A 26,365-nucleotide genomic window follows, 5' to 3' on the forward strand; every position below is an offset into this window, starting at 1 on the left:
AAAATCAAAACACCAGACTGCCACACTTTTTTTATTTTTTTATTGCTGAAGCAAATACAAACAATAATTCCAAACATTCAAACAAAGCGATCCACCACAACAATGCTGAAAGACTCACAATACATTTTGGCAGGATTCAACTCATGTGCACTGCTGACTGACAGGAGCACTGGGGTACAATTTAAAGTTCAGTACAGGCATTATTAAAACAGAGTGCATGTTGCCTTTGTCTTATGAACCTTTATTGCTGCTGCAATGCAAATAAACTGCAAAGTTAGTGGCATGTAAACTGATGAAAGGAAGGCAAGACTGCTACTTGTTTATTAAATAGAACTGCATTTGGTCACTGGATAGATACAGTGGATACTCGCTAATTCAAAAGCATTGCTGGTGCTTATAATACATAATAATGTGACTTTTAAACTGAGTCGAAAAAGTAACCCAGGTGTTGTTGACAGAAACACTGAGCTACTTGCACACTCTGTTACTCTGACTGCACTCCTGGGCTGAATGTGCCACTGATATTATCTTGTGGTGTGAGGTGGTGAACTTATGAGTGCCACTTCATAATAAGGAACCCTTTATGAGGAGTTCATAAACTTTGTATCTAATGGTGAGCAGTCTTCTAATTTCACTCAATTATAGATATAGATAGAACGCTTGATGGAAACTCACAGACCACTAAAGTCAGTAGGCTTCATCCTTTGGGGATCATGAACGACTGTATAAAGTTTTGTGCCAATCCATCCAGTACATTTTGAGATATTTCACTGTATAACTGAGAACTGAGTCTTTTGGATTCTTTCTGTGGGCACCGTCAATATCTATACCAAATTTCATGTCAGTGCATCCGATCATTGTTGCGACATGACTTGTTGGCCACTAATGAAGCCATTAGTTAGTCACACAGAGGGTGCCTTGTTAGAAAGTGGTTTAGAGATTACTCAACTATGTACAGGCTAATCCCAACCCAACATCCAGCTCAATGGGAATATGTTCTAACATTTTAAATGTGAGCTGTGCGACGGACATTTAACAGCCTTGGTTACTACATGGAGTCAAAATAGTAAGTATCATTCCAAAAAGCAGTGAGTGTGTATGACAATACATCACAAATTACTGGGTATAAGCTACTGTGTATGACAATTACATCACAAGAAGAGCAGACATGTCAGCGTGGCTTTAAAGCAATAAACATTTAAGCATCCTGACAGCCATCTGAAGTTTGTAAGGGTGAAGTTTGATTCGGCAAACGGATACTACACAATCAATTATCTATTAAGCATTTAACATGTGGTACTTTGTCCTTAAACCCCTCTCTTGGTGTGACTTATTCAGGGTTTTGGGGACAGTTCAGATGTTGATTCTCATAAATATATGGCTGGAAGACTTTGGTGCTGGAATCCTTTAATTCATCCTGGTCCCTTGTCTTTTCCTCATTCTTGTGTGAACTTCATGCAAAGTACAGGTATGTTGAAGGGAAACGGATGCACATACAGCAGCAGAGCCTTGTGTTTGGTCGGTTAAGGCTTGATTTAAATGGGGATGTCTGTGGTTAGGGTCTCACGCCTGCTAATGGAGAAAGAGACAGACATTAAAGAACTATTAATCAGTGCATGTGTCATTTAAAACTGCATAACTGATCAAAGTTTATTAGGTGTCAAACGAGGTTAGTCTTAGAGCTGTTAATCAAAGCTTTTGTCGTATGTACGTGTGTGTTTGTGTGTTTGTACATTAGAGCCAGCTCTACTGTTACTGACATATACCCTGCAGTCAAAACCAGGACACTTGTCTGTGTGTGATTGAAAGCAGTAACTTTGTCATTTGCCCTTTACTTCATTCCTCAGCAGTCTATTTATGATGAAGAAGCAGGGAGGTTACAAACAAGGATCGCTATTTAGGGTTGAAGCTGACACTCTGCAAACACTTTTCCATTCCTATTGTTCACACTCTGACTCGAGCTTTGGGGGCTTGATGTCAGAAGAAATGAAGAAGAAAGACAGCATTACCATAAGCAAATGTTTAATGTATTAATTCATGATTAATGAGCATTTAAACAGTCCCCGCAGACTGTGGGGATACATGTTAGGTCTTTATTATCAGCACTGAGTGAATAAGCCTGGTGGTCGAGCCCGATTTGCTGCTTAAACGCTTAGTAATCCTCCCCTGTAGTCAGTTGTAATGTGAAAATCAAGCAGCTGCACTCTGGTATGTGTAACAGTTCGCCAACACCCTGCATGGCATTGGACGGCCCAGGTGGCAGTGGGTGAACAGTGCACTGCAAAGACACGATAGCCATCCCAGGAGTCTGGAAGGTTCTTTATACTGGGAAACAAGGTCAGGGTTAGGATTTGTTTAAATATAGACCACAGTGCCAAAGAGCTGAGCCAGTGCCCAAAAATCTCCAGCAGCAGATTTGATTTACAGTGAGCAGCTTGTCTGTCACAAAGGAAGGTTGGTGGGTTGTAGTGGTTATGAGTCCACAGGGTGCTATAAATCAGTCATGGCCTTCCCCCCCTTGTCCACAAAATGTTTTGAAGGACAGACGCACCTCATCTAAACTCCACTTCCCTCAGGACAAATCAAGATAAATCCTGGTTTAACATGTAGTATGTGCACATTTGTAATCAGTGTTGGAGAAAGTATTCTAATCCTTTAATTAAGGAAAAGTAGAAATAGTCTAATATAAAGATATTTCATTACAAGTAAAAGTCCTGCAACCAAGTAAAGCGAAGTAAACTAAAAAAGTACTGGGTAAAATGTACTTAAATCTATCGTTTGACATTTTGGGAATACGTTTATTTGCTTTCTTGCAGATAGTTAGATGAGATCAATACCAATCTTGTGTATTCATTCAATAAGAAAATGGAGCAACTGCTGCTATCAGATAAATGTGATTCAGTAAAAAGTACAGAGTCCTTGTCTACAAACTGTACAGTATTTTCTGCTGATATTCTGATAAAGTGGAATAAAATCCAAAATAATCAAGTAAAGAACCTTTTAATTAATTAGAAGTGTTCTTTTGTACAACCCTTGGGTAGTTAGTAGTTAGTTACATTCAACCTCTTTTTACAGTCACTTAAGAAACTTACCATTAGTGGCAAACTTGCTCTTGCCTCCAACTGCCATCTTTAAAAAAAGAATGAATGAAAAAGGAAGAAAAACACATATGGAGAGAAAAATTCAACAGAGCAGTAAACCATATATTAAGTACTGCCTGATGTAATCAGCTGACACTACTGAAACAACTCCTTAATTTATTCTGGGATTCATTTTAAAGTTTAGGTATGTGAACCACAGGATAAATAGCCTTTGTCCCGATGAAGCTAATGGGGATCCTGATGGAGAAAAGCATCTGTGGATATATTTTAGATCAAGAAAGTTGGCAGTGAGAGTAGTGGAATGACAGAAAGCAGATACTTTATTTTATATGCTGTTAGAAACTCTCACATGAAAAACGGAGTGAAACTCTACATCTCTCTGAAGCACTCTTGGCTTTAAAAATGCATCACATCTTAGACAGCATGCAAATACAACTACATGTACTCAGCGTTAATATCCACACTGTATCGCAACAATCATGTTGGCATGAAGAAGCTGTGAATAGTGCAGCCAAAATGTACTGTAATGACATATAAATTGCACCAACGTATGGAAGTAATCCATGTTCCAAATATCAAGGAATATTATTCATGCCCTCAAAGCCACTGTGGAAACTAGCATATACAGAATATGGTATATAATGCTAGTAGCCACCTCCTTCACCACATCAAGCTCAAAGTAATTTCATTTCAATTGAGGCAACTCAAAGAGGTTTTTAAGCAAAATACATCCTACTTTTGATGAGACTTAATTACTGTATACAGACTAATGAGTTAGGTACTGTATGAAAATTATTAGGGTGGGGGACTCTAAAAAAGCTTACCTTACTAATAAAAACAAAAAGTGCATAAAGGTTTATACACTTTATTCACCCTATTTAATATGAAACGATAGTGGAACAATAATTTTCACATTGTTATCAATTGCTGAAATTATGAAATTATATTAATAAAGATTTGTGTCATCTGCATATAGTCGAACATGCCTTTTAACCTGCCTGTTTTCTCAACCCCCAGTTGTCCTAATAATTTTTGTACACTCCCTTACTGATGAATTGTTATTGAGTTATCTGTTTACCCTTTGAATTGACTGAACTGAGAAACAAGCAACCCCAACAGTGTTGCCAGATGGACTGACAAAAATGAGCCCAATCAGTTATAGCCAATTAAAGAAAGCTTAAAGAAAGTAGCCCAAATGGAAGAAACTGGCCAACCTGGCATCACTGACCTCAATTATATATGTGTTCAGACAGCATGAAAACAGTGTAAACATCAAAAAGCTCAATCACTCTGTGCCGGTGGAGCATGCATTGAGTGTTGTTACCACAGATCTGCAAATTACCTCTTTCACCTGTCTATTTGGTAGACTGAATGAAACAAACAAACAGGACCATGTCACTATGAAGCCTTTACATAAACAAGTCCCCTCCTTCGCAGTAGAGCTGTATGTGTGTGTGTGTGTGTGTGTGTTTATATGTGTTACCTTGGCAGACGAGGAGCCCTTTTTGGTTTCCCACATACCACGCTTGTTACCGATGTCACCAGGTTTCACATCCTGTGACAAATGAGATCGACCATGACCTTATGAGTCTTATGCACTGCTGGAAGAAATACTCTGGTCTTTGACTTCATCAAAAATACCAACACTACTGTGTAGAAATACACATTGAAAGTATCAAAACTTGTAATACTAATTCTTCATGGTTAACAGCATTTTACTGGTTACTAGTTTTAATTGCTTTACATACTTTTATGGAAGTTAATCCAGTGGTTCCAACCTATGGGTACAACCCCCTCTAAAGGGTCATAAGATACATTTCTATGGTCATGGGCTATTTACTTGTACAGGAACAAATAAAAAATTTAACTCTACTACAAATAGTATAATTTATGGACTTTTTGGACTAATCTCAAATAACTCTAAAATCTGAGAAGTTTAGAGAGGAAACTTGATCTAAAATCTGACAAGGGGATCCAACTAGACACTGCTTTTTTGTAAGAAGTCACAAGCTTATAAGGTTAAAACCACTGGTTTAATGCTTCTAATGGTGCTAAGTGGTACTTACGGTGTATTTACGATGTATGCAAAATAGTACCTTTACCAGTTTGTAGAGTAGGCAAAGGACAGCAGCAAAGATTTGAGTGAGGAAAGCTGAGAAAAGGAGTGCAATTCCAAAGGGGAAAGAACATCACAAGATATTTAAGCAACATAATAAAGACACAGAAAAGAGCACAGAAGTATACAGACATGCATTAAACTGCTGTACAGCTTCATCCCATCAGGGGGAGGTGTTGCAGCATAAGTAAGGGTATAATTGCTCCACTCGCCAAGACGTTTGATGCTAAAGATATCTTGCTCATAAATTTTGTGTTAGAACAATGTCACACGTCATCCAGTAATGTTACTGCATGTGGACATAGTGCAATGTCTCCAGAAGACCTGGTAAGATTAGCAGCTGGTGTCCTACTTTAAGCAAAGGACACAGTGTCTATCAAGTACCCAGTTACAAGTACCTCATATAGCACCTCAACCTCATATTGCATATATGTCAATAAAAAATCCAATGAATCATTCAATATCTTCTCAGTTTTTGTCTCTGTAAGGGATGTGACCTTTTACCCTTTTCTGAAGGAGACTTTAAATATGGAGTCACGTTGAGGTTGAAATATATTGTTTTTTTGGGGGGCTTCAAGTGAGTGAAATGCAAAAAAACAAAAATGAAATAATTGTTAAAGTACTGTACGGTTTCTGGTTTGTAATATAACCTTGAAATACCCACAAAGGCCCAAGTGATTGATGTATTGAGGGGTGTGGAAACGGCTGTGCAAGGAAGCATGTTGGCATTCAGCCACTTGACACTTAACTGCTGCTCAGTGCTTTGTGGGTGAACTTTTGTCTGCAACGACATGAATATTGTTCGTCTTCCATCCAATGATTTCCCACGGGTTTATGCTTAAGTACATGTGAGAAAAACTTTCACATCACGTGGAGAAAAATATGCGAAGAGTTGTAGGAGGCTTTGATGCTGTTAAGTAAAACGTCCATGTGGTGTCACTAGACTCCAGACAGCAGCTTTGTCCAGTCCTCACATATACTTTAAGCCAACAAAAGACTGGCATGTTGATGTGTAAATGAGCACATTAGCGTGTACAGAATATCAGGGGATTACTCTATTGAAGTAACACTGGTGCCTAATTTACAACAATGTGTGTGTGTGTGTGTGTGTGATCAAGACAAGGGTTTATCAGGCCTTACTGCTGGCTTTGCTGTTCCTGGTGATGCTGCTGCTGCTGGCGCTGCTGTCTTCTCCGTCTCTGCGGGCTTTGCCATCCAACTGTTGACACGTCCGGTCACGCCTCCTTTGAGACCAGCCAAATCCTGGGAAAAATGACATCTCAAGTACTCAATAACATCTCAGTAAATCTCTCTGTCCGCCCCCCTTCCTCTCTTTCTCTCACCTTGTTGGCAGGGGCAGGACTTTCAGAAGTGCTGCCGATGTTGCCTTTCTCCCACATGCTCTTGATGCTGCGTGTGCCGCCTGCAGGGATATCTGGTGCTGGACACTTAGGGGATTTGACATCTTTGCTTCCCTGTCAAAATAAGGAATGGATTTAACTACTTCTAAAAGGGCAAAAACAGTGCTACACTGACTAAGGGTCAGTGGTGGAAAGGAACTATCTTTAACTACAATTTAAGGACAGTTTTGATTCATCAACAGTTTAATAATGCAGTTAAAGTCTATCAGCTACATGGGCCTTTTCTTGCAAAATTAGTACTTTTACCTTTGGTACTGTAAGTACATTTTGGTGATAATGCTTGGATTGTTTTGTTTAAGGGAGTCTTTTTCTATTGTTGTGATCTTTTACTTAAGTAAAAGATATAATACTCCTTCCACCACTGCTGAGGATAGTGAATAACTTTGTCGAGTCTCACCTGGAGGGCAGAAGTGTACTGGTCCAGTCTGTTGCCTATCTTGGAGACAATTGGAGTGTGAGACCCTCTGGTTGGGATGCTGTGTGGATGAACAACACATGGGACATAAGTATGGCCCACCAATACAAAGGTCACTGGTTTATTAATTTGTTTTATTTCTTACCTTTTCTGGGCTGATTTGTTCAAGAATTCTGCCTTCTCCCCGATCTGTACAGAACAGCATAGTTTAAGGTTATAAAGCAGTCACTGACGTGCATAAATAAGCTCTGACATGGTCGAGATGTCCTGGCCTCCTTCTTGTCTCCAAGATGACTTCACAGAGGGGCAGACTAGTCTGTCCTTGGAACGGTCTCGCTGTACTTGGACGCTGTGTTGGCTGGTGCCCGAATGATTGAACTGGAGAGTTTGACTGTCAGGGAGCCAGGATATACACATATACACATACACACAGCTCTCTCTCACACACACACACACACACACACACACACTGAGTACTGCTGTTCATGATGAATTATACCTCCAAGTACGCACAGAGTTACACAATTCCCAACATTCCTCCCAAAATACTTCCAAAATTACCCAGTCATGGTCTTGCTTGAAACAGCCATATCTGAGTACAGCACAGATGCCAGCTCTCATCTTTTTCATTTTTTATTCGTGTCAACTGACAAAATACGGTTAGTATCAGAGGAATTAAGAACAGAAATGGGAACAGCCAAACAAACAACCACATTATGCCACAAAACATGTTTGACCATAGAGGGAAATTATAACTATAACAAATATAAACAGATCTAATGAGACTAAATGACGTTTGTAATGCTAAAGACAAACTGTTAGCAGTGCTTAAGGGCATAGCTTGGGAAATTTGGGAAAGTTACATTTTCTTGCTGAGAATTTAATGAAAGGATTTCTACCAGCCAGTTAGCTTAGCTTAGCATAACAGATGGGAAACAGAGGGAAGCAGCCAGCCTGGCTCCATCCAAAGGTAACAACATGCACCTGCCTTTAAAGATCACTACTTAACATGTTATGTGTAATCCATTAAAAAAACAATTCGTAGTTTTAAGGGGGTTCTGGGGCTTAAGTGCTGAACTGTGTCTTGGCACAGTGATGTCCTAGAGTCTGGAAACCTTACAGTGATAAGAAGACTTTTAGTCTTAGTCATCAAAATTACAATAAAATTGTGCTTTTGTTTAGTTTGCTGGAGACCCTCTAGAACAACTCTAAGATGTCTGACCTTCGCTCCAAATCTCACCTTTGAGGAGCCTTTGGGACTGATAGCAAAGGCAGGTTTTGGAGACTCTTCCTCCTTCTGTTTCTTCTTCTCTGCTGCGTCTGCCCTCCTTTTCTCAATTTCCTCCCTCATCCTCTTCCTCTCTTCCTGTTACAAACACCACAATTTACCGTCACTCTTTGGTCATGTTCTACAAACAGATTCCTCTTAGGTTGAGTATCTCTGATCCATGATAAATAAATAAATCAAATCAAAGCAAAGTGATGCTTCACACCTTTAATGGATATCACAATGAAGAATGTTTCATCGGTGTCATTGGTATCGTTAATTTCTGAATGTAAAGTCCATCCTCACCTGTTCTTTGGTTTTCTTTTCCTCCAGCTCCTGTTTCTTCTGCCTCTCCTCCTCCTCCATGATCTTCCTCCTCTCCTCCCTCTTCCTCTTCAGTTCCTCAAGCTCGACCTCTGCGTCCTGCTGCTTCTGCTTCATCTTCTCAAACTCCTCGCTTTCCGCGTCATTTCGTCGGCGCTTCAATTCCTGCAGCTTACGCTCGGCCTCCCGTTGCTCAGCATCATCTTCCTTGGTGGAGGGAGCATTGTCCCTGCTCAAAAACACACATTTAATGATCAACACACATATATGCAGACTTGAATGTTAGCATGCTAATAAATAAAGTTCATCATCTTTGTTTGGCACATTTGGTCATTGGAACAAAACTCAAGGTGCAGCTGAGGCTGAATGTCACAAGTCTTTAGGTTTTTGGTCATAAATCGAAGCATTGAACAGACTAGAATTAGGGCCTGATCATCGAGCTAGATGAAAAGTCAGATGATCTCCCAACAATTAATCTTCAGGGAACCATGAAAGTTTACAAAACAAAAACTACAAAATTTCATGGCGATCCATCCCATAATTGTTGAGATGTTTCAGCCTGGATCAAAGTGTTGGATACTTTAAATTAGCAAATTCTTTTACATAATGGTGATTATGGACACACAGTGCTAACCTATGTGAAAATGAGAGGGTTCTTTAAAAGGTATATTTTGGAAAACTTAAACAGACTGTCTGTCATATTGATCTAACCTACGTTACCTTGTTGTCTTCTCTGTTTTCTTGAGTTTATTCTCAAAGGGAGATTCGTTCTGTTTGGCTGGTTCATTCTTGCAAAAAGAGGGAAAAATGTTAAGACTTCAAATTACTGTTCCTACGTATTTCTTCCATAATATGCATTAAATATAATGACTAACAATCATTACCTTTTCCTTAAAACCAAATTTCTTTGGCTTCTCCTCCTAAACACAGACGACAGGATTGGAAGAAAATTATTATTTCATTATTAAAATGTCGAAAACCATTGAGGTTCAGTGGAAACAAATCCCACAAAAGAGCACAGATATTAAACACAATCAATCTGAGGCTGGGCAGTGAATGCACAGCAGATGTAGACTGAATCACACTGACATCCTGTGACCGCACAGTCATCTGTGACCACAACACAAAACCAGGAATAAAGAAAATATCTGCAAAGCGAGAACAAAGCCTGGATAAATCAAATATGGTCCTCCAGTGTCACTTAATCTGAAGGATTACAGTGGATTAGATTAAAATGTCTGTATGCTGTTAGTGTGCAGATTAAAACCAGCGTCTCCATTTCAGGTCTCTACGGTTCTGCTGCTGAAAAGACCAAAAGAAAATCACATCAATACCTCCTCTTTCTTCTTCTTCTCCTCCATCTCCTTCTTTTTGCGCTTGTCCTCTTCCTCTTTTTTCTTCTTCTCTTCAGCCTCCCTTTTCCGCCTCTCCTCCTCTTCTTTCTTCTTCTTCTCTTCCAGCTCTTTCTTCTTCTGCTTTTCCTCCTCCTCCTTTTTCTTCTTCTCTTCCATTTCCTTCTGCCGTTTCTCTTCCTCTTCTTTCTTCTTCTTTTCCTCCATCTCCTTTTTTACTTTTTCCTCCTCCCCTTTCCTCTGTCTCTCTTCCATCTCCCTTTTCTGTTTTTCTTCCTCCGTCCGCAGCCTCTCTTCCATTTCTTTTTGTTGTTTTTCCTCCTCCTCCCTCTTCTTCCTTTCCTCCTCCTCTTTTAGCTGCTTTTCTTCTTCCTCTTTCTTGAGCTTTTCCTCCATTTCCCTTTTTTGCCTTTCCTCCTCTTCTATCCTCTGCTTTTCTTCCATTTCTTTTTTCTGTCTTTCCTCTTCTTCTCTCCTCTTTCTTTCTTCCTCCTCCTTGTCAACATCAGGAGCAGCTTCCTCTTCAGCATCTTTCTTTCCTAAATTGGGCTGCTCCTCTTCTTCTGTCGCTGCAGCCTTCTCGTCAATCTCCTCCTATAAAATATAAGATAAATTACATTTATGTAAAAAAAAAAAAACAGTGTTAGCAGAAGCCTAAAGTAAGAGATCACACCACATGCCTTGTGCTCACTGTTGTTGATTTCTCAACAGATTCCTTTCAAGAGAAAAAGTTACTTTACCTTCTCGTCTTCCTTCTTGTCCTCCTCCTCTTTCCTCCAGGAGTTCATGTCACTGTCTGCCACCTTCTCTTGGGCTGGTTTCTCCTCCTCTTCCTCTTCCTCTGTATGTCGCTGTCTGACGGAGGACTGCTCTTCCAGTGTTTTGTCTGTGCCGTTGGTGGTGCTGATGGTGGGGTCATACTCCTTCTGTCTCTCCATGGCCTCCTTCATCCTCTTCTGCCTGCGCTCCTCCCTCTTGGCCAGGCGCTCTAGCAAAGCCTGGTCATCATCTGCACCATCACCCGTGGTGGAGGATTCGGTCTCCGTCACACTGTGAGCACAAGTGGAATCAAGAATCACACCTCCAAATCCCTATTGCAATTAAATGTTCAATCAAATCAATTAAAGGCAATCAAATCTCAAGTCTCTGTCGCTAACCAGAGGCTGGAGGTGATTGTTAAAACCAAAAATCGCAAATTTATACTTAAGTTGTTGTCGAGATTGTTTTTCCCAAGTTGTCTCAATCTAAGTGAACATTAGCAGTTTAACTGTCTTCACTGTTGACTATGATGCCTTTCATTTGTGCAGGTTTGATTAAGCATCAAACCAGACTCAGTGGGTTCCCATAATAACCTTTCAGCATGTTGTAATTCAAGTGGTCTGAGAGAAAACTAGACCTAAACCACCTCTTGGCTGAAGAGAACGAAGCTGCTGACTTCATTTTCCTGTAATTCATAAATGTATTGCAAGCGATGAGAGGCTATGTTGAAGGTTGCTAACTGTAACATTATCCAAAGACTTCCAGCTGTGGCTAATTCAAGTTCAAGTTTATGTAACATAACATTATATAACAGCAGTAACGCAATCATGATTGGGATGATTGAAGCTGCGAACTTAATTTTTCTGAAATATGTAAGTGTGTTGCAGTGGTTTGTTAGGTTGTGTATGTAGATTTACTATTAACTGTCTGTTAAGGCTCGCGGCTGCAGCTAATTCTAGTTCTTGTTAATGTCGCCAGCTAATGTTAGAGCATTGAATCACAGAATACCATCTCAAAGGACTGTACGGGTCCACTGATTGCAAAGGACAGTGCTTCTCAAAGAATTGCTGCTGTACAGTATAACAGGATTGGGACATCATGCACATATGAAGCGCTGCGTATGCCCATGCTCAGCAGGTGGGAGGGTCTTAGCACAGAGAGGGAGAGCTGCAGGAGGAAACAGTATGTATTTTTCCACTACCTACCCCAGCTTTAACTGACAACAAAATATCAATGACACGTATTAACTTTTTGGATGCTTTTCTGTTCTGCGAGGCCTGCAGTCAACAGGGTCTTGAACATACTTGGGGATAATCAAGTACTGAGAGCAGCATACTGTAAATCCACCCAGCTCACAGGCAAATCCACCAAGCAACACCTCCCTACTACCCAACAAATAACAAGGGCTCAACTCTTCTCTCTGCTTTGGTCTACAGCTGTTTATGAGCCAGCTCTGATGACAGAGAGAACAAAGTCACAGGTGGGAGGTTTCTGTTCCTCTAACTGGCTTCTCAGTCCTGCCTCCTGTTTTCTTGGTTTGTCCCACTACACACTGTAATACGCTGTTTGTCTCTCTTGTGAGTTCTACTCATAGGCTTCATATGCATTGTACCTATTAGTGTTGATAACATCAGTGGCTCCAGAGTCCTCTAATTCCCTCATCTTCTTCCTCTCCTCCCTGGCTTGTCTCCTTCGCTCCCGAGCTTCCTCCTCATCATCATCGTTGGTGCAAGCCGTACTGAGATATCACACATGAGATACGTAGTGCAAGTTAATGTGTTTGTACTTTTACAATAAAATGAGAAAGCCATTGGAGCAAACAACAATGAAATATACACAGTATTTAGTTTATAAATTCATCCTTGGACAGCTGAATATTTATTATTAACTTATGTATCACATGAAGAGTGCTGCTATAGCTTGCACTCCCAGGGTTTAATCACTGTCACATCCCCTCAGTTCGTAAAGTTCAGTCCTTGTACTTTATAGCACGGTGGTGTGGTGGTTAGCGTTGTTGCCTCACAGCAGGAAGGTTCTAGTTTCAAATCTGCTGGCTGCTGATATTTAGAATCTAACTATCACATATTGGTACTTGTAGACATATTAATCTTATATTTGTGTCTCTGTGTCCATGACCACGTCTCTGTCACAGTGAGATTATCTGTCTAAATAAAGGCTAAATAAGATAAGATGAAATAAGATAAACTGTGTAGTGGTGTAGTTGAAGCAGTTAGGTTGTGAAATGCCACAACAGAGGGGAAAACAGACTCACAAATAATTAATATATAATCAGAAATAAGCAGAGACCAAGCTAGCAAGAAAAAGGGGGGAAATAGGAGGATAAAAAGATAAAATGAGGACAAAATTTGCCCTCCTGTCCTTCCCTTCCATCCTCATCATCTCACTCACATCCTGCCACTGATCTTCATCTAACTGTGAGTACATCCACAGAAACAGAGACTATTGAGCATGCCAGGCTGTGTCTTTCCAAGCATTACAAGGCTTTATGAGGCACAGTGCAAGCTTGAAATGGCTCATTGATAGAGCACGGGTATTATTTCCCGCTGCTCTTCCTGAATCCGCAGCACAATGATTTACAGATGTTGTCAGAGGAAGAGGTGATGGGAACCGCAGGAATCCTCTCTTTCTTTAAAACAGAAACAAAGACTCAAACAAGGCGGAAATCCAACAAATCCTCAGGCAAAGGTTCTAGAAAATGGCACGAGCCGCCCCAAGGAACCAATGAGGAAGTAATTCAAGTCCATATTTCTCCAGCCAAAGCTAGAGGCCTGCTGTTAGAGTGCTGTCAAAATGTTAGAGCTACATTTCCAGATGACCAACCCCTGGGACATGAAACATAATAAATGAAGGGTTACATGATGAGAGCTTCTTGGCTAATGGTAGAACTGAGTGAGATGAATGAAAAGAGCCTGACTCAAACTGTCTGAAGCGTCCAGAGCAGGTTATCTCGTGCTGAAATAAAAATGGCAGTCAAAACATTCCAGCGTCTGTAGCATTTCCTCGGGCTGCAGAGGGGAGACGGGAGTCTGGAGGGGGACGAGAGACAGAAAAGGCTGGGCTGGCAGAGCTGGCAGAGCTGGCAGAGCTGGCTGCAAGATTGTGAGAAAATTGTTAGGAACGCCTTTTTTATGGTGCTCTGATAAGACATCTGATATGACAGCAACTGACGTCTAAACAAAATAATGTGAACTGCAAATGACTGTATGGACATCGTAACTATATTTTTAGACATCTTTCCATATCACCAACCTGTCTCCCCAGGCCCCTAAATTCCCACTGTAAATCTGTAAACATCAGGAATAGTTTCACTCTTAAAAAAGACTTAATAGATTTCCTAAAACAGCTGGGTAGTGTAGCTTTTACCAAGCATTACTAAAACGGGAGTAAAAAGTCCATGTGGGGGATTATTTTTAGCTGTGGATTAATACTCATTTGGTGCTCTAGTGAGGACTGTGTGTGTCGGATTCAATAAAAACAAACTACAGTGGCCCTTTAATGTAGTTTTAATAGGACAACAATTGAGGTTGAATTTAAGTTAAAGGTAAGGTAGGTAATTTGATTATTTTGCTTATTTGCTTATTTTAGAAGCATTTTTTGTGATATTGAATTCTCATAACAGCCTGACAGCAATCAAAAAATAAACAAAAAAAAGAAAAAAAAATCTTGTGTCTGTGGCTGCCACAGGACTGTAATAAGATCGTCCAATCATATCATTAATTCGGGCTGAGTGAAATGGCTGACTTGTCTTCCAACCTATTTACCTGCCTACCTGCGTGCACCCATTGCAGAGTCTTCCACAAGGCTGAAGCTAGAAAGCACCAGAATGGCAGTGTGGCCAAAGTTTAATCACGGCTCAGCGACAGACTGCACCGAATTTGTTTTATTATTTTACGAACAGAAGAAATTACTTTTTCATACAATATCAACATGTTGCTCAGGTTTCAATCAACTCTTTTCTCAAGCCTACAAACAGGCTTTAGAGAAGAAACAGAGGCTGGAATCCAAAACCATGAAAGATTATTAATGTTTTTCTTTGGTTGGTGTTGAGAGTTTAGTGTCTGTGGTCTCTAATAATGAAAGATCATTCCAGTGTTTGATTCTTATTTTAAGTACAGCTACAGGTATCAGCAAATACTGTGAAACAGTTCATTTCCTGTGTTCCCTTACAGTTTATAATAACTTCCCCTTTTGTTCTTAATATGTTATAAGATCTTAAAGAGACAAACCTGCAAGTTGACACTCATAAGTGAAGAATTTACTACTGTCAGCAATAACTCACTAACATTATTGTAATATTTATCTGAGCACGAAGACAAAGCGAGGGAGACGACAGAGAACAAGGGACGAAACCAAACAGCAGCTCAGCCGAGTGACTCCTTAATGAGCAAAAAAGGCAGTGGAGATCATTAAGCCGTCATCGCCTGAGCACCGTCCAAGTCCTGTCGCCTCTACTCTGCACAGGCACTCACAACTACCCCATGCAAAAATGCACAAACCCAAAGACAGGCACAAATACACACAGTTGGCACCACTGAGCATCTGTCTCCAAGACTTTATGTGACTAATAGATCATTTTAAGAGTGAGGAAAAAAAAAATGTTAGAGGTGAGACATCTTGAACAGCTCTAAAATGGCTTGTTGCACTATGCTAAACTATAGTTTGTCCTCACTGTATGGATTTAAAAACGTAAAATTGACTTTTCCACTCGATTGAACCACACTGCAAAGTGTGGATGGGACTTCTCTGTGAGCAGCTGGTGTCTAATAACTTTGGCAACAACTCCACATGTGGATTATAGAAGTCAGGGAACGTTAGTCCCTGCTGATCAAATATGGTGTGCTGAAGCTGGAAATATATCAGACTTGTTTTGTGAGTCAGACAGTCAAACACTGATGAAACTAGTGGGGCGTTTATTTGAGATGTTGTGGGGCAGGATGTCCTTTTATAGCATTTGCGCAATTTTCACCATTCATTCACTATTTTTTCTACTGAACATAATTATTGTTTGAGTGTGCATGTCCATAAATGTGTGCTTGTCTTTGTGTGTGTGTTCCTTTGCACATGTTTCTTAGAGGGTTCACTCACTTGTCAGTCTCGCCGCGCATCTGCTCTCTCCTCTGCCTCCTCAGCTCCATGCGGCGGTCAAAGTCGTCATCCATGATGCCCAAAAGATTTGCCTCACTTTGTCACTGAAAGACACAATCAGATCATGTGTGCTAAATTCAGCACAATCACTTGTGAATTGATTTATTCGGCTCGATCAACGTAAGAAATAGATGCTTGGGAAATCTTCCATGACTGCTGCAGTGCATTACAGACTTTCCAGAGTGCAGTGGTATCCTACAACCACAGGATGAATCCCAGTTCATTATCATGGCAATGTCACAGCGGGTGAGGGTAAATACTTAGTAACAAACCTTCACTGCAACAACATGCAGAACTCACGAGAAATTCAACAAAATGTTGTTCATTAATGAGCTCCAAATCAGAAATCTTCAGACATCTTCATGACAAAGATAGAAAAGAAAGAGCACAGTTCCTGTTGGTTTACAATACCTTAGCAGTAGCAGAAGTTTAGTCCATGGGCAGCAGTGTCAGTCTGGTTTATATCTCAGCCTTTCTGCAGCACAAAGAATTCCTGCTTGTTCTTTCAGCGACTTTAACTACCAGAAAAGGCAAAGCCTGCCTCTCTGCTCCCCTCTCTTTCTCCCTCAACCTCCCTCCTCCTCCCTAAACCTGACTCCTGCCCTCTCCCTCCGTCTCACTTTCCCCTCCCCGAGCTCAGACTTCAGACTCTCTCAAACTCTTTCCCTTGGTTTATAATGTTTTAACCTGCTTTCTCTGTTTCTGTCTGATGTACTGCAGCTCTTGTTTCTGTTTCTGTTTTCTTAATTAATTCTGGGGTTTTTTTTTTCTTCAAAATTAATTTCCTTCTCTCAAGGTATACCTACTACCCTTTTCAACTCTCTCTCCTTATAGGCCACTTTGTTTGAAGACCAAATGTGAAATCCACCCTAACTGATCATCAATCAAACCTGTCAATATGGTCTTTGCTCAAAAATGTTGGTTTTGGTATCTTTTAGACATTTAGACTTAGACTTTTAGTTCACAACCACTGGACAGATGTTTTAATTCTATTTTACATTTCAGTGAGCAGGATTCACAATGACCTGGTGCAAATGTGTTTCCTTATTTATCAATGTTACTCTATCTTTACTGTCATATTAATATTCACAAACACGCTCCACATACAAAAAAAAACAAACTTTGAGACAACAGAGAAATCTGTGAAGAAGTCTTGTGAGAACAGACAACACTGATAGTTGTTTGTTCTTGGAAAATGATCAAGAAAAGAGATCTCTGTTCTTTTATTTTGGACTAATTGTTGGTTGCAAATATAAGTGTGCTTATCTTATATACACGTCTCATTAATGTGTTTCCTTGATCAGTAAGTACCGGCTGTTCGACCAGAGAATAAAAGAAGTGCTTAACCTCCTTTCCTGAATTCGCCCTGAGCACAGCACCTCTCATCCATCATTTTAATCATTAACTCTTAAACACCCTCTCTCGTTTGGCACAACCTACTGAAAATCAATGACATCAGACAAATTGAAGTGTGCATTTAAGATTCAGTGCAGATTTGTGATTATAGATAAAATGATAATTCTACTATAATCCTGCCAAAATACATAATCTATATGTCAGTCTACACTAATCAGTCTACAAGCCTGAGCCTCTTATACAGCTGTAATAATAATAAATATCTCAGTTTGAGTGCACTGGTTTGGGTAATTTCCCAAACTCACTTCTGTTGTTCCTCAAGACTATACAGTGTCAAGTCACTATCTGTAAAACTCTTTCTGGCTTCTGGCTAAACTCATCTCTGGTCCTTACAACTGCTTGAGTGGCACCGTGTTAACACCTTTAATCTTGAGAGCCAATTTCAAGTCGCTGCCAATAAAAATCGTTTATCAAATGATCTTTTTCTTACTTAAGAAAGTCTGCCAGTAATTCCAGCCAACAGATACAGCGCACTCCAGTGTGGGAGTACAGAGGAGACATCTTTGCTCGGTAAATCAGATGAAAATAATTCTAAAATATTCCTGTTTTATACTCAGAATTCCCTGTGTATCATCCCAAATATTAGAGTTTACAAGATAGTCAATCACACACACACATCCTTCTGGTTCTGTCAGTGAGTACAAAACAGGTATCATTTGTACTCAGTGAGACAAATGGTCGTATATATATATATATATATATATGTACATATATATATAATTTTTTTTTTAATCTCTGCATGCAGTGTTTATGTGATGCTCTAATGTAAATATATTATATATATATTCTGTGTATGATATCTCTCCTCACTTTGACGTGATATACATGCAATATATTCATGTCCCAAACAGTTCAGCACAGCCAGCGTTCTCAGCGCTGATCATATGAAGTTGTGTAACACTATTCATTGCCATAAAAAAGGCCACTTCAGCATAATCCCTTTATTTAGGTATCTGTATCTTCAGATCTGACAAGGATCGTACCAACAGTGAGTCGTCGGTCATAATGACGGAGGAGGATATAACAGTTTAGTTTTCACAATGGCTGACACCATATACAGTCACAAAGGCTAACAAACAGAATGGGCCAAAAGAGGCCTATTTCAAAAACAACCACTTCATGGGCAACAAGACTGTTGAGAGATTTCCTGGAAAAGGATGAGACTATTTTACACACCACTTTCCTGCAAAACAATCTTACTTTAGGACAAAATATTTAAAGAGGTTTGGAGATGGTTGTTGCTAATGTATAAAACAAAATGATGTGTATAGTAAAGGAGTGAAGAGCTTGAGAAGCAAGAAAAAAAGAGAGATTGCGCATTTTTTAACCTCAATGTCAGTCAGGCAGTCGGCTCACTGCTTGGGTTCAGACTGATTTATCACAACTATTAAATGGATTGCTGTGAAATTGACATAAATGTTTCCCAGAGGATAAATCCCAATAATGTTGGTGATGATGATAATGAGCACCACCAGTAGGTCAAAGCGTTCACTTATCCAGTGGAATGTCTCAGCATCTACTGAACTGATTTTGATAAACATGTATGATTCCTAATGTTGAATCTCAATATATTTGATGGTCCCTGAACTTTTCCTCAAGCACCACCAAAAGTCAACAGTTTTGGTTTTGAATGAATGTCCAGTGCCAGTATTTTGGTTTCCATCAAGCTTCAGCTGTACTTTGTGTTAATTAGCAAATGCTAGCATGCTATCATGTCAAACTAAGATAGTGAACATGGTAGATATACCAGCATATTAGGATTGTCATTGTGAGCATGTGTAAGCATGCTGAAGGTAGTACTTGGGTCAAAGCACTGCTGTGTCTTAGCCTACATACAGTAGCTGCTAGCATGGGTGTAGGCTCTTATTCTTGTTTAAATCTGAAAGGATGGGCTGATTGTGTGGCTGTTTCTCAGAGGTAAAATGAGACATCCATTAATCAGAAGACCAGCAGATCAATCCCTGGCTCCTTCAGTCTGCATGTTGAAGTCTTTGTGCTCGACACTGAACCCCAACTTGCTCCTGACAGTTTCGGAGTGTGAATGAACTCTTCTACCTCCTCCTGTGTGAGTGAAGTTTATAAAGGTGCAACACAGATACTGTCTGTCGGTGGGTTTTTTGTCAAAATACAAAAAGAGCCATCTGAGAATTAAGACAAAGAACCCGGCTGTTTATGTTATCATTCTGCACGAGGCATTACTGTAGATTACACCACCGCCAAGCATCGAGCAATGAAGAACAAGCAACTGACTGATGTTCACTGAGGTCATTAGCACAGTTTTGGAGATTGATTTCACCACATATGATAATAGAGAAGTCTGTAAGTATATATTGATGCTGGCACCAGTATCAAGTATATTACAGGTACAAACAATGTGTTGGTTCTGCTTCATAACAGGATACCACTAGATGCAGGTGTCCAAACCAGCACTCACCCCTCCTCCCTACATCCTTCACATCCCTCATCATTACACAAAGTGGCCCTCACAGCGATGGCATAGGAGGTATTCCAGCTATGTGATCTCTGGTCTCCTGTACAGTATGTGCAGCATCGAGCCAACATCAGTCAACTATCATGTCAAGGTCATCATGTATCCTCACAACAGTTCATTTTGTTACTGTCATCTGTCATAGTCATCATCACCATCATCTTCATGCATTACCTCATTGCTGCAGTCGTTTTTGTCACATCCTATTTTTCTTGTAAAAGTGTTACATTTCAGATTGAAAGTTCTGCCTTCTAGCTCTAATCTATGGTGGTGAAGCCCTCGCATTTTTCTGACATATTGCCTCTCACAGTCACACAAGACAAACTGTTATCCATCACTCCCTCACAGTGGTTTTTATATGGGAGCAATTAAAGTACATGGATGACAATGGCTGGTCTATTTCTAAGCTCAGAGCTGGAGCGTTATGGACTCTATGGAGCAGCAGACAAAGTCTGACTGACCTGGAGGCTAACAGCTCACAGACATGTCAGTCTTGATCCAGGCCTGTTTGGATTGGCTCGGGTCCAGCTGGGCCGGCCAAGTTTAAAAACCCACCGGTTTGGCAGCTAGAGGCGAATGTCTTTCTACCTCCCACTTGGTTCACGAATGTGGATGCACACACACACACACAGACACACACACTGATACTTGCTTGAGAGTTCCACATAACAGCTGGCCCATCAGTCACCAGACAGGTGATTTGTATGGATTAAAGGTGTGTTGTTGGCGGTAAATTATTCCTGCTCTTACATGGAAATAATCCAAAATAAAACATACTCCTCCTCTTATGAAAACTGATCATACTGGTATGTAATCCAGACAGAAAGGCCTGCTTGTACCCAAACAGGCCCTCAAAGCTCAAAACTCTCAAAGTGCAAGATATTCTTGTAATCTCCTCCTTTATATGTGGACAGCTTGTTACAAGCTGTTTCAGTCTCTCTGTCATGAGGTGTAATCAAGTTCCTAAATCATTACCACATGATGGGTTCCCAGGACAGCTTCTAATTCATGCATCTGTAACTGATTTGTCTCATCGGGGCCAGCTCTCCCTTTTGTGGCCTGTTGGTGGGATCAAAGCTGGTGCAGCACCTCTTCCTCTCTACCTCTCCATGCTCGCTCTGTTCTACTGAAAATAGAGACTCGTCATTGTCTTACTGACGGCCGAGTGCTGCCCTGAACACTCACCAGACACTGCTCATGAATATTCATATGGATGCTTGCAGCAAATCAACTGTAACAAGAAGAAAAGAGCTGAGACAAAGAAACAATTCTGGCTTTCTGCTGGCTTCGTCTAACTGCCTGGCACAAATGTGAAATGTAGACTTGCAAATAATAGTTCTGTGTGCCTTCTGTCAAATGTCTACATCATTTTCATTTAAGTATTTTACAGCAAGCTATCAAATGTAACCTTTAACTAGAGGTGCAGATACATAAGGATTGTTGGGAAATGTATTTACATTCTCTTTTTTGCCAGATTAGAGGATACTAGTCTCCTGTCTGTTGCTCGCTTTCCACCAACGTGACCCTTCTGAGAACCCCACCACTGTATACCACCACTCTATATATGTCTGTGTTCGTCTCCTTCTCCACTAACGCTAGCACGAATTTCAAGGATAACATCAGCAGTAGCAGATTACATCGTCTCATTGTTGCTCCTGGCTTTGTGAGCCATCTGCATTCAAACACAACTGCGTGAACACATTTCTGCTGCTCGTCACGATTGTTATCAATGGCTATTTCTTTCTAGTCTGTATGAATTAAACCATCACATGGTATGCGTTTTTAATGTCGGTACACAACCAGGCGAGCTGTTTCCTGCTATTTCCAATTTCTTCCAATTTCTTCACATCCTAGCTTTAGCTGCACAGGAACACAGAGACATGAGAGTGGCATTAACCCTCTTATCTAACTCTTGGCAAAAAAGTAAAGAGCTAATGGAGCCTATTTCCCAAAATGTTGAACTGTTCAAGGCAAATGATTGCTGGCATTAAAGCAACTGTTAGGCCATGCTGCTCTCTTAATAGTTCAAATGTAAACACTCAGTAGCAAGAAATAAAACCTGATAACTACAATATGAGCTACAGCATATAGACAGCCTGCAGCTGCACAGCCAATGAGAATGCACTTTTTTTTTTACATTCGTACATCAGCTGCAGCTTGTTAAGAAACATATTTACTAAACCGGACACTTGGTCTGGGTATATATGATCTGATAGGGATTAAGCTGGGTGTTGCTGGCTCCAGCTGCAAAGTAGAAAAAAGGCTCCTCATCGTTTCAGCAGATATGAGAGAGACTATTAAAATGATGCAGGTTTCTGGCTTATTTAGTGAAAAACCCATTGGATATATAATGTGTTAATACAGTGATGAGGGGAAAGAATACATAAATTTCATTCTTAGGTATTGACTAATATTGGTGGCATGGATTTATGAACTTATAATAAAGTGATTGAGGGTAACTAGGTGACCTATTTAGTGTGATTAATGGATACATTTCTGGAGAAAACAGTATCTAGTGCTGGTAAGTCCACATTAGATTACATTTGAGTCTTTGCGTCTTGAGTGTTTTTGAAGCCAACTAGGATTTAGTCAGAGAATTCCTCCAGTGGTCCACTGAAGGCTATAGTCTAATAAGACATTACTGCTCGGTTTGCGAGACAAAAGTTAAAAGCCTTCCACTAAAAGCCCCATAATTACATCAATTACATGGTCCTCTTTTGTGTCTTTATTCATGCCAGCATTGTGTACACACCATGTGCTATTTGTATATTGTCTGGTTTTGTAATTACTGGTTCGATGATGGCGTCTTTACAGAGTGATTGTTCATGTTTTAATCAGACATCAGAGGAGTCAGAGGAAAGCATTATGTTCTATTCAAGAGTGTTTATAATGCATGATTTACATTTGGTCTGGCTCGTTACAGTAGACCTCACATCTTAAATCGGGAAATGTTCAGGAAAGACATGCAGGCAGCAGCATATTCTGCCATCAGTTTACTGCTAACCAAGCAGCCATTTTACTTGCTTGTTTTATCTAATACTGTACATCCTTTCACCTTTGAAGTTATACTGGATCGTTGTGATGTTGGTATATGGAGAATTAAAAGAGATCCGTTTGTTGCTGTCATTGTAATTTGCTTTGAACAACAACATCAGCTAAACATACAAAATATACATGTATGTCCTCAGATAGGACATGAAAAAATATAGCTTCAAATCAGACAAGGTTCTTGTTAAAAGATAATTAAAGTGCTTCAACACACTTATAGAATAAACAGGTGCCAGAGAGGCGTTTGCAATCAATCAAGAAGCCGCAGCTCTTAACTCCACATGACCAAACATGGTCACATATGAAAAAGTCCCTGACCAGGACACAAATTCCACAGTTTACAAGCCACAACATACTGTAATGGTGACCTTTTCTGCTGCTCATTAAAATGTTTGTGTACAGTTCAGTTGAAAAGGAGTGTGTGTTGTTTTGTAGCTGATAACCATCGACTGGTAAAGTGGAGATTTCCAAGAATCTTTTTATCTCCGTGCAGAGTAAACAAGCTCAACAGGACAGAGGCTCTTCAGCGCTCCACTCAGGTTGCTCTGCAGCTCAGCTTTGTTTAAATAAGCAAGAGGACACAATTAATCTATCATCAGCTGACAGCTGTACCTAAAATGTGGAAATTGTTGCTTGCTTTGTGCATTTTGTCCATGGCAACATAACTTAGAGTCTGAGTGATCATTGAAACCACAGCAAAATAAAATATGAGTTATAGTTTCCTACTAACTGAGTAGTCAATGGAAATAGATTCTGCTATGTGCACTCACTGTTCTGCATCCCATCAGCTGAGATGGTGTACTCGGCCTCCTTTTAAGGAAGTACACAGGCAGTGTTGGTTGTAGTGTCCCAGCTTGGCAAGGTGGAGGGCCATGGACAGTGAGCATGGTTTACTCTAGGAAATACCTGCTGCTATACAAAGTGGCAATCCAAGAATAACTTATTTCCATTGTGATTACTAATAATCAGCTTTCCATAATGCTGCTTGGAGACCGAAAGTACGACTGGAAGGCTGATTGTTATCATTATTGTCAATAAAAGGAAACAGACGCCCGCTTTTAGAAGCAGTTTTTATGATATTAGAAGTCTTAAATAGCAGAATAGGAACAACTGGACATTAAAACAAGTAAATCCTACTTCTACATCACCGTAGTATTGATGTGAGGAATCTTATTTCTCCTTACGTCTAAGTAGACTTGATGGCACACTGGTTGCTGATGAGTGACTCCATTAATGTCAGAGCCATTAACACTCACCTCTAGCCCTCCTCTAATTTGCTCATGTGGAAAACCATTTCCTCTCTCACGTAGAGTGTCCCACCTGCACAACTGGAATGCAGACAGCCTCCCTCTTGGTCAAATCACACTTTAAAGCCACAAAGACGCATTTGTGCTCAGACCACAACATTAGCAGCTGAATCTCCCTTTTGGCAAATTTGATTTACAAGCTCTTTTTAACGACAAATGTTTAAAAAGTCCTTTGTGCTCTTATCCCAGCCTCTGTTGTCACAGGCACCACTGATTGTGGTCTGCATCAGGCTAATTTGATGCCGCTTTTATAAGGAACACAAGTTATCGTCATTAAATACAAGTCTGTTATCTCCTCTGTGCTCTATTGATGTTGTAAGACTGTGTGTTCTCATGCATGTATGTATACTGAGTGTTGATGTACAGCATGAAGTCAAATCTCTTATAAATAACCTTTACACTGCATGCAAAGTGTGCACAAACATTTTACTGTAGACACACAGCTGTTTTCATTTTCATGACGATTTCGGTAATCAAGACGAGGAGAGGATGCTCTTGAAACCCAAACACATTCCCAGTCCCCAAAAAGATGAGTCTCTGGTCATAAACTCACACTCTCCAACCCCATGTGGTTGTAGGCTTTATCTTCAATACCATCTAAGGAATAGGAGTCTGACTTGGCATGTCAACCACAGCAAACAGTTTTTCCACAGCCAGACATCTGCTCAATGTATGAGTGGCAGAAACTAAATTCAAATTATAGTCTTCACTGCTGTGTTGGACAGAGCAGATGCAAGTGCTAAACCTCAAGGAGAGTGGAAAAAAAAGAGGAATTTATGTGTTTGTAGCCACAGATTTATGGAGGCATACACCAACAAAATGCACATATACAATTACTTCATGAAAGGGGGATGAGAGATTTGTCACTTTTTTGTCATCCCCTGTTTGAACAATGTAGGTCCTGCCCTCCTAATACTATTTTGTAGATGCAACTGCAGAAATATTCTTGATGAATATACTTGACATGATATGAGCTTTACACTTTCAGCTTTCCAAGAATCTCTTGAGGAGTTGACTGGATGAGCCTCCGCTGAAGAGAATTGAGATTTATTGACTTAATTGCATAAAGTCAAGTTCAGTAGCATTTTATGCATTACAGAATCTTTGGATAAACAAATCTGACCCAAAGTGCACCGTTTTTGGTAAAATATACAACATGTACAGTACAAATGATTGCTTAGTTCTCAGTATTTATAGCTTTTGTTTAGAGAATAAACAATAAATCAAGTCATGCTGTCCAGCTTTTACTCTGCCTGAGGATGTCAGTCCTCCCTAAGCCAGTGCACAAAATTGTACTATAAGGGGAAACATCAATTCAACATCATCTCCAGTCTAGTTTTGCTTGTTCTCTGCTTAAGTTTCCTGATTCAATGAGACTCATGAGAGATACATGAATTATTCATTTGCAACTTTGGAATAGCACCTTTGAAACAGGTGCAGTCACAGTAAACCTGATGTAAAATATTTATCCTAGAGATCCATATCCATATAAATTCATTTTTGTCAACAGGTGAGTCAAAGGTTTTTCCATTTAGAGCATCTGCTCCTAATCTAGTCACAAATTAAGTTTAAATCTTGTTAATGAGCCACGCATCTACCTGTCATGACATCACATGATGTTTGGAGACCAGCACAACTTTAGCAGTCATTAGTACCGGTGATTATCTGCTCAGCTCTGATTTAAAAATATCTAAACCTCTAAACACACACAGAAAAATAACACCCACCTCATTTGCATTAAGTTTTAAGATAGCATCACACATGATCATCATCAGACTTACCAGGCCGACAGACCAAAGGGACTGTTCTTGCTGGAAATCAGCAGAGGGAGAGGAACCAGTGGTTTATAAGCAGAGCATGCAGCGTACAGCCCCGCCTGCTCAAGCTGCAGCTCAGTGATGTTCACACAGGGCTGTGTGTGTGTGTGTATGTGTGTGTGTGTGTGTGTGTGTGTGGGTGCATGCACAGTTTAACTACAGGAATGTGTTTGTGTGTGAGAGTGTTGAATCCTAAGTTTTCTGAATGATTAATAAAATGTCCTAATATATTTCATTTATATTTCAAAGCAATTTACAAACAAGTTTAAATTCTCTCACGGTCATTCTCTTGTTGTGAATGCAGATTTGGTAAGAAATGTAAAATGACAGGTGTGCTTCATATGCCTGACTGAGATACGACAAGTTTT

The 26,365-nt window shown here is 40.1% G+C and overlaps 1 protein-coding gene across 6 annotated transcripts; it reads right to left on the minus strand.

Annotated features, from left to right (window-relative positions):
- Positions 1 to 32: 32 nt before the first annotated feature.
- LOC139201556 (caldesmon-like) lies at positions 33 to 26,036 on the minus strand. Of its 6 annotated transcripts, none has more exons than XR_011584320.1 (17): positions 16,333 to 16,450; positions 15,862 to 15,965; positions 12,368 to 12,493; positions 10,737 to 11,046; positions 9,979 to 10,590; positions 9,529 to 9,564; positions 9,365 to 9,432; positions 8,627 to 8,873; positions 8,294 to 8,419; positions 7,199 to 7,242; positions 7,036 to 7,114; positions 6,561 to 6,692; positions 6,358 to 6,480; positions 4,585 to 4,656; positions 4,444 to 4,468; positions 3,093 to 3,129; positions 33 to 1,569 (listed from the first exon to the last, which is right to left on the minus strand). XR_011584320.1 is itself a non-coding variant. In XM_070830908.1 (16 exons), the coding sequence occupies exons 2-16, from the start codon at positions 15,933 to 15,935 to the stop codon at positions 1,556 to 1,558; spliced, it is 2,103 nt and encodes a 700-aa protein (XP_070687009.1). In that variant the 5' UTR covers positions 15,936 to 15,965; positions 25,962 to 26,036; the 3' UTR covers positions 33 to 1,555. The 6 variants fall into 6 exon arrangements, 4 of the variants coding, with proteins under 4 accessions (XP_070687009.1, XP_070687010.1, XP_070687008.1 ...); XR_011584319.1 differs by having other exon boundaries at positions 33 to 1,572; XM_070830908.1 differs by lacking the exons at positions 4,444 to 4,468; positions 16,333 to 16,450 and adding an exon at positions 25,962 to 26,036 and having other exon boundaries at positions 33 to 1,572.
- Between the last annotated feature and the right edge of the window lie 329 nt (positions 26,037 to 26,365).

Source organism: Pempheris klunzingeri, chromosome 5 (assembly GCF_042242105.1).
Source record: "Pempheris klunzingeri isolate RE-2024b chromosome 5, fPemKlu1.hap1, whole genome shotgun sequence".
Taxonomy (NCBI): domain Eukaryota; kingdom Metazoa; phylum Chordata; class Actinopteri; order Acropomatiformes; family Pempheridae; genus Pempheris; species Pempheris klunzingeri.

Bases quoted from the DNA above. Each gene is read 5' to 3' on its own strand.
- LOC139201556 (XM_070830908.1), bottom strand. From the start codon at position 15,935: ATGGATGACGACTTTGACCGCCGCATGGAGCTGAGGAGGCAGAGGAGA. The intron at 12,494-15,861 runs GTGAGTGAACCC...GTGATATCTCAG, and splicing joins ATGCGCGGCGAGACTGACAA to TACGGCTTGCACCAACGATG. The intron at 8,874-9,364 runs GTAACGTAGGTT...GTTTTTGAGCAG, and splicing joins AAAACAGAGAAGACAACAAG to GGACAATGCTCCCTCCACCA.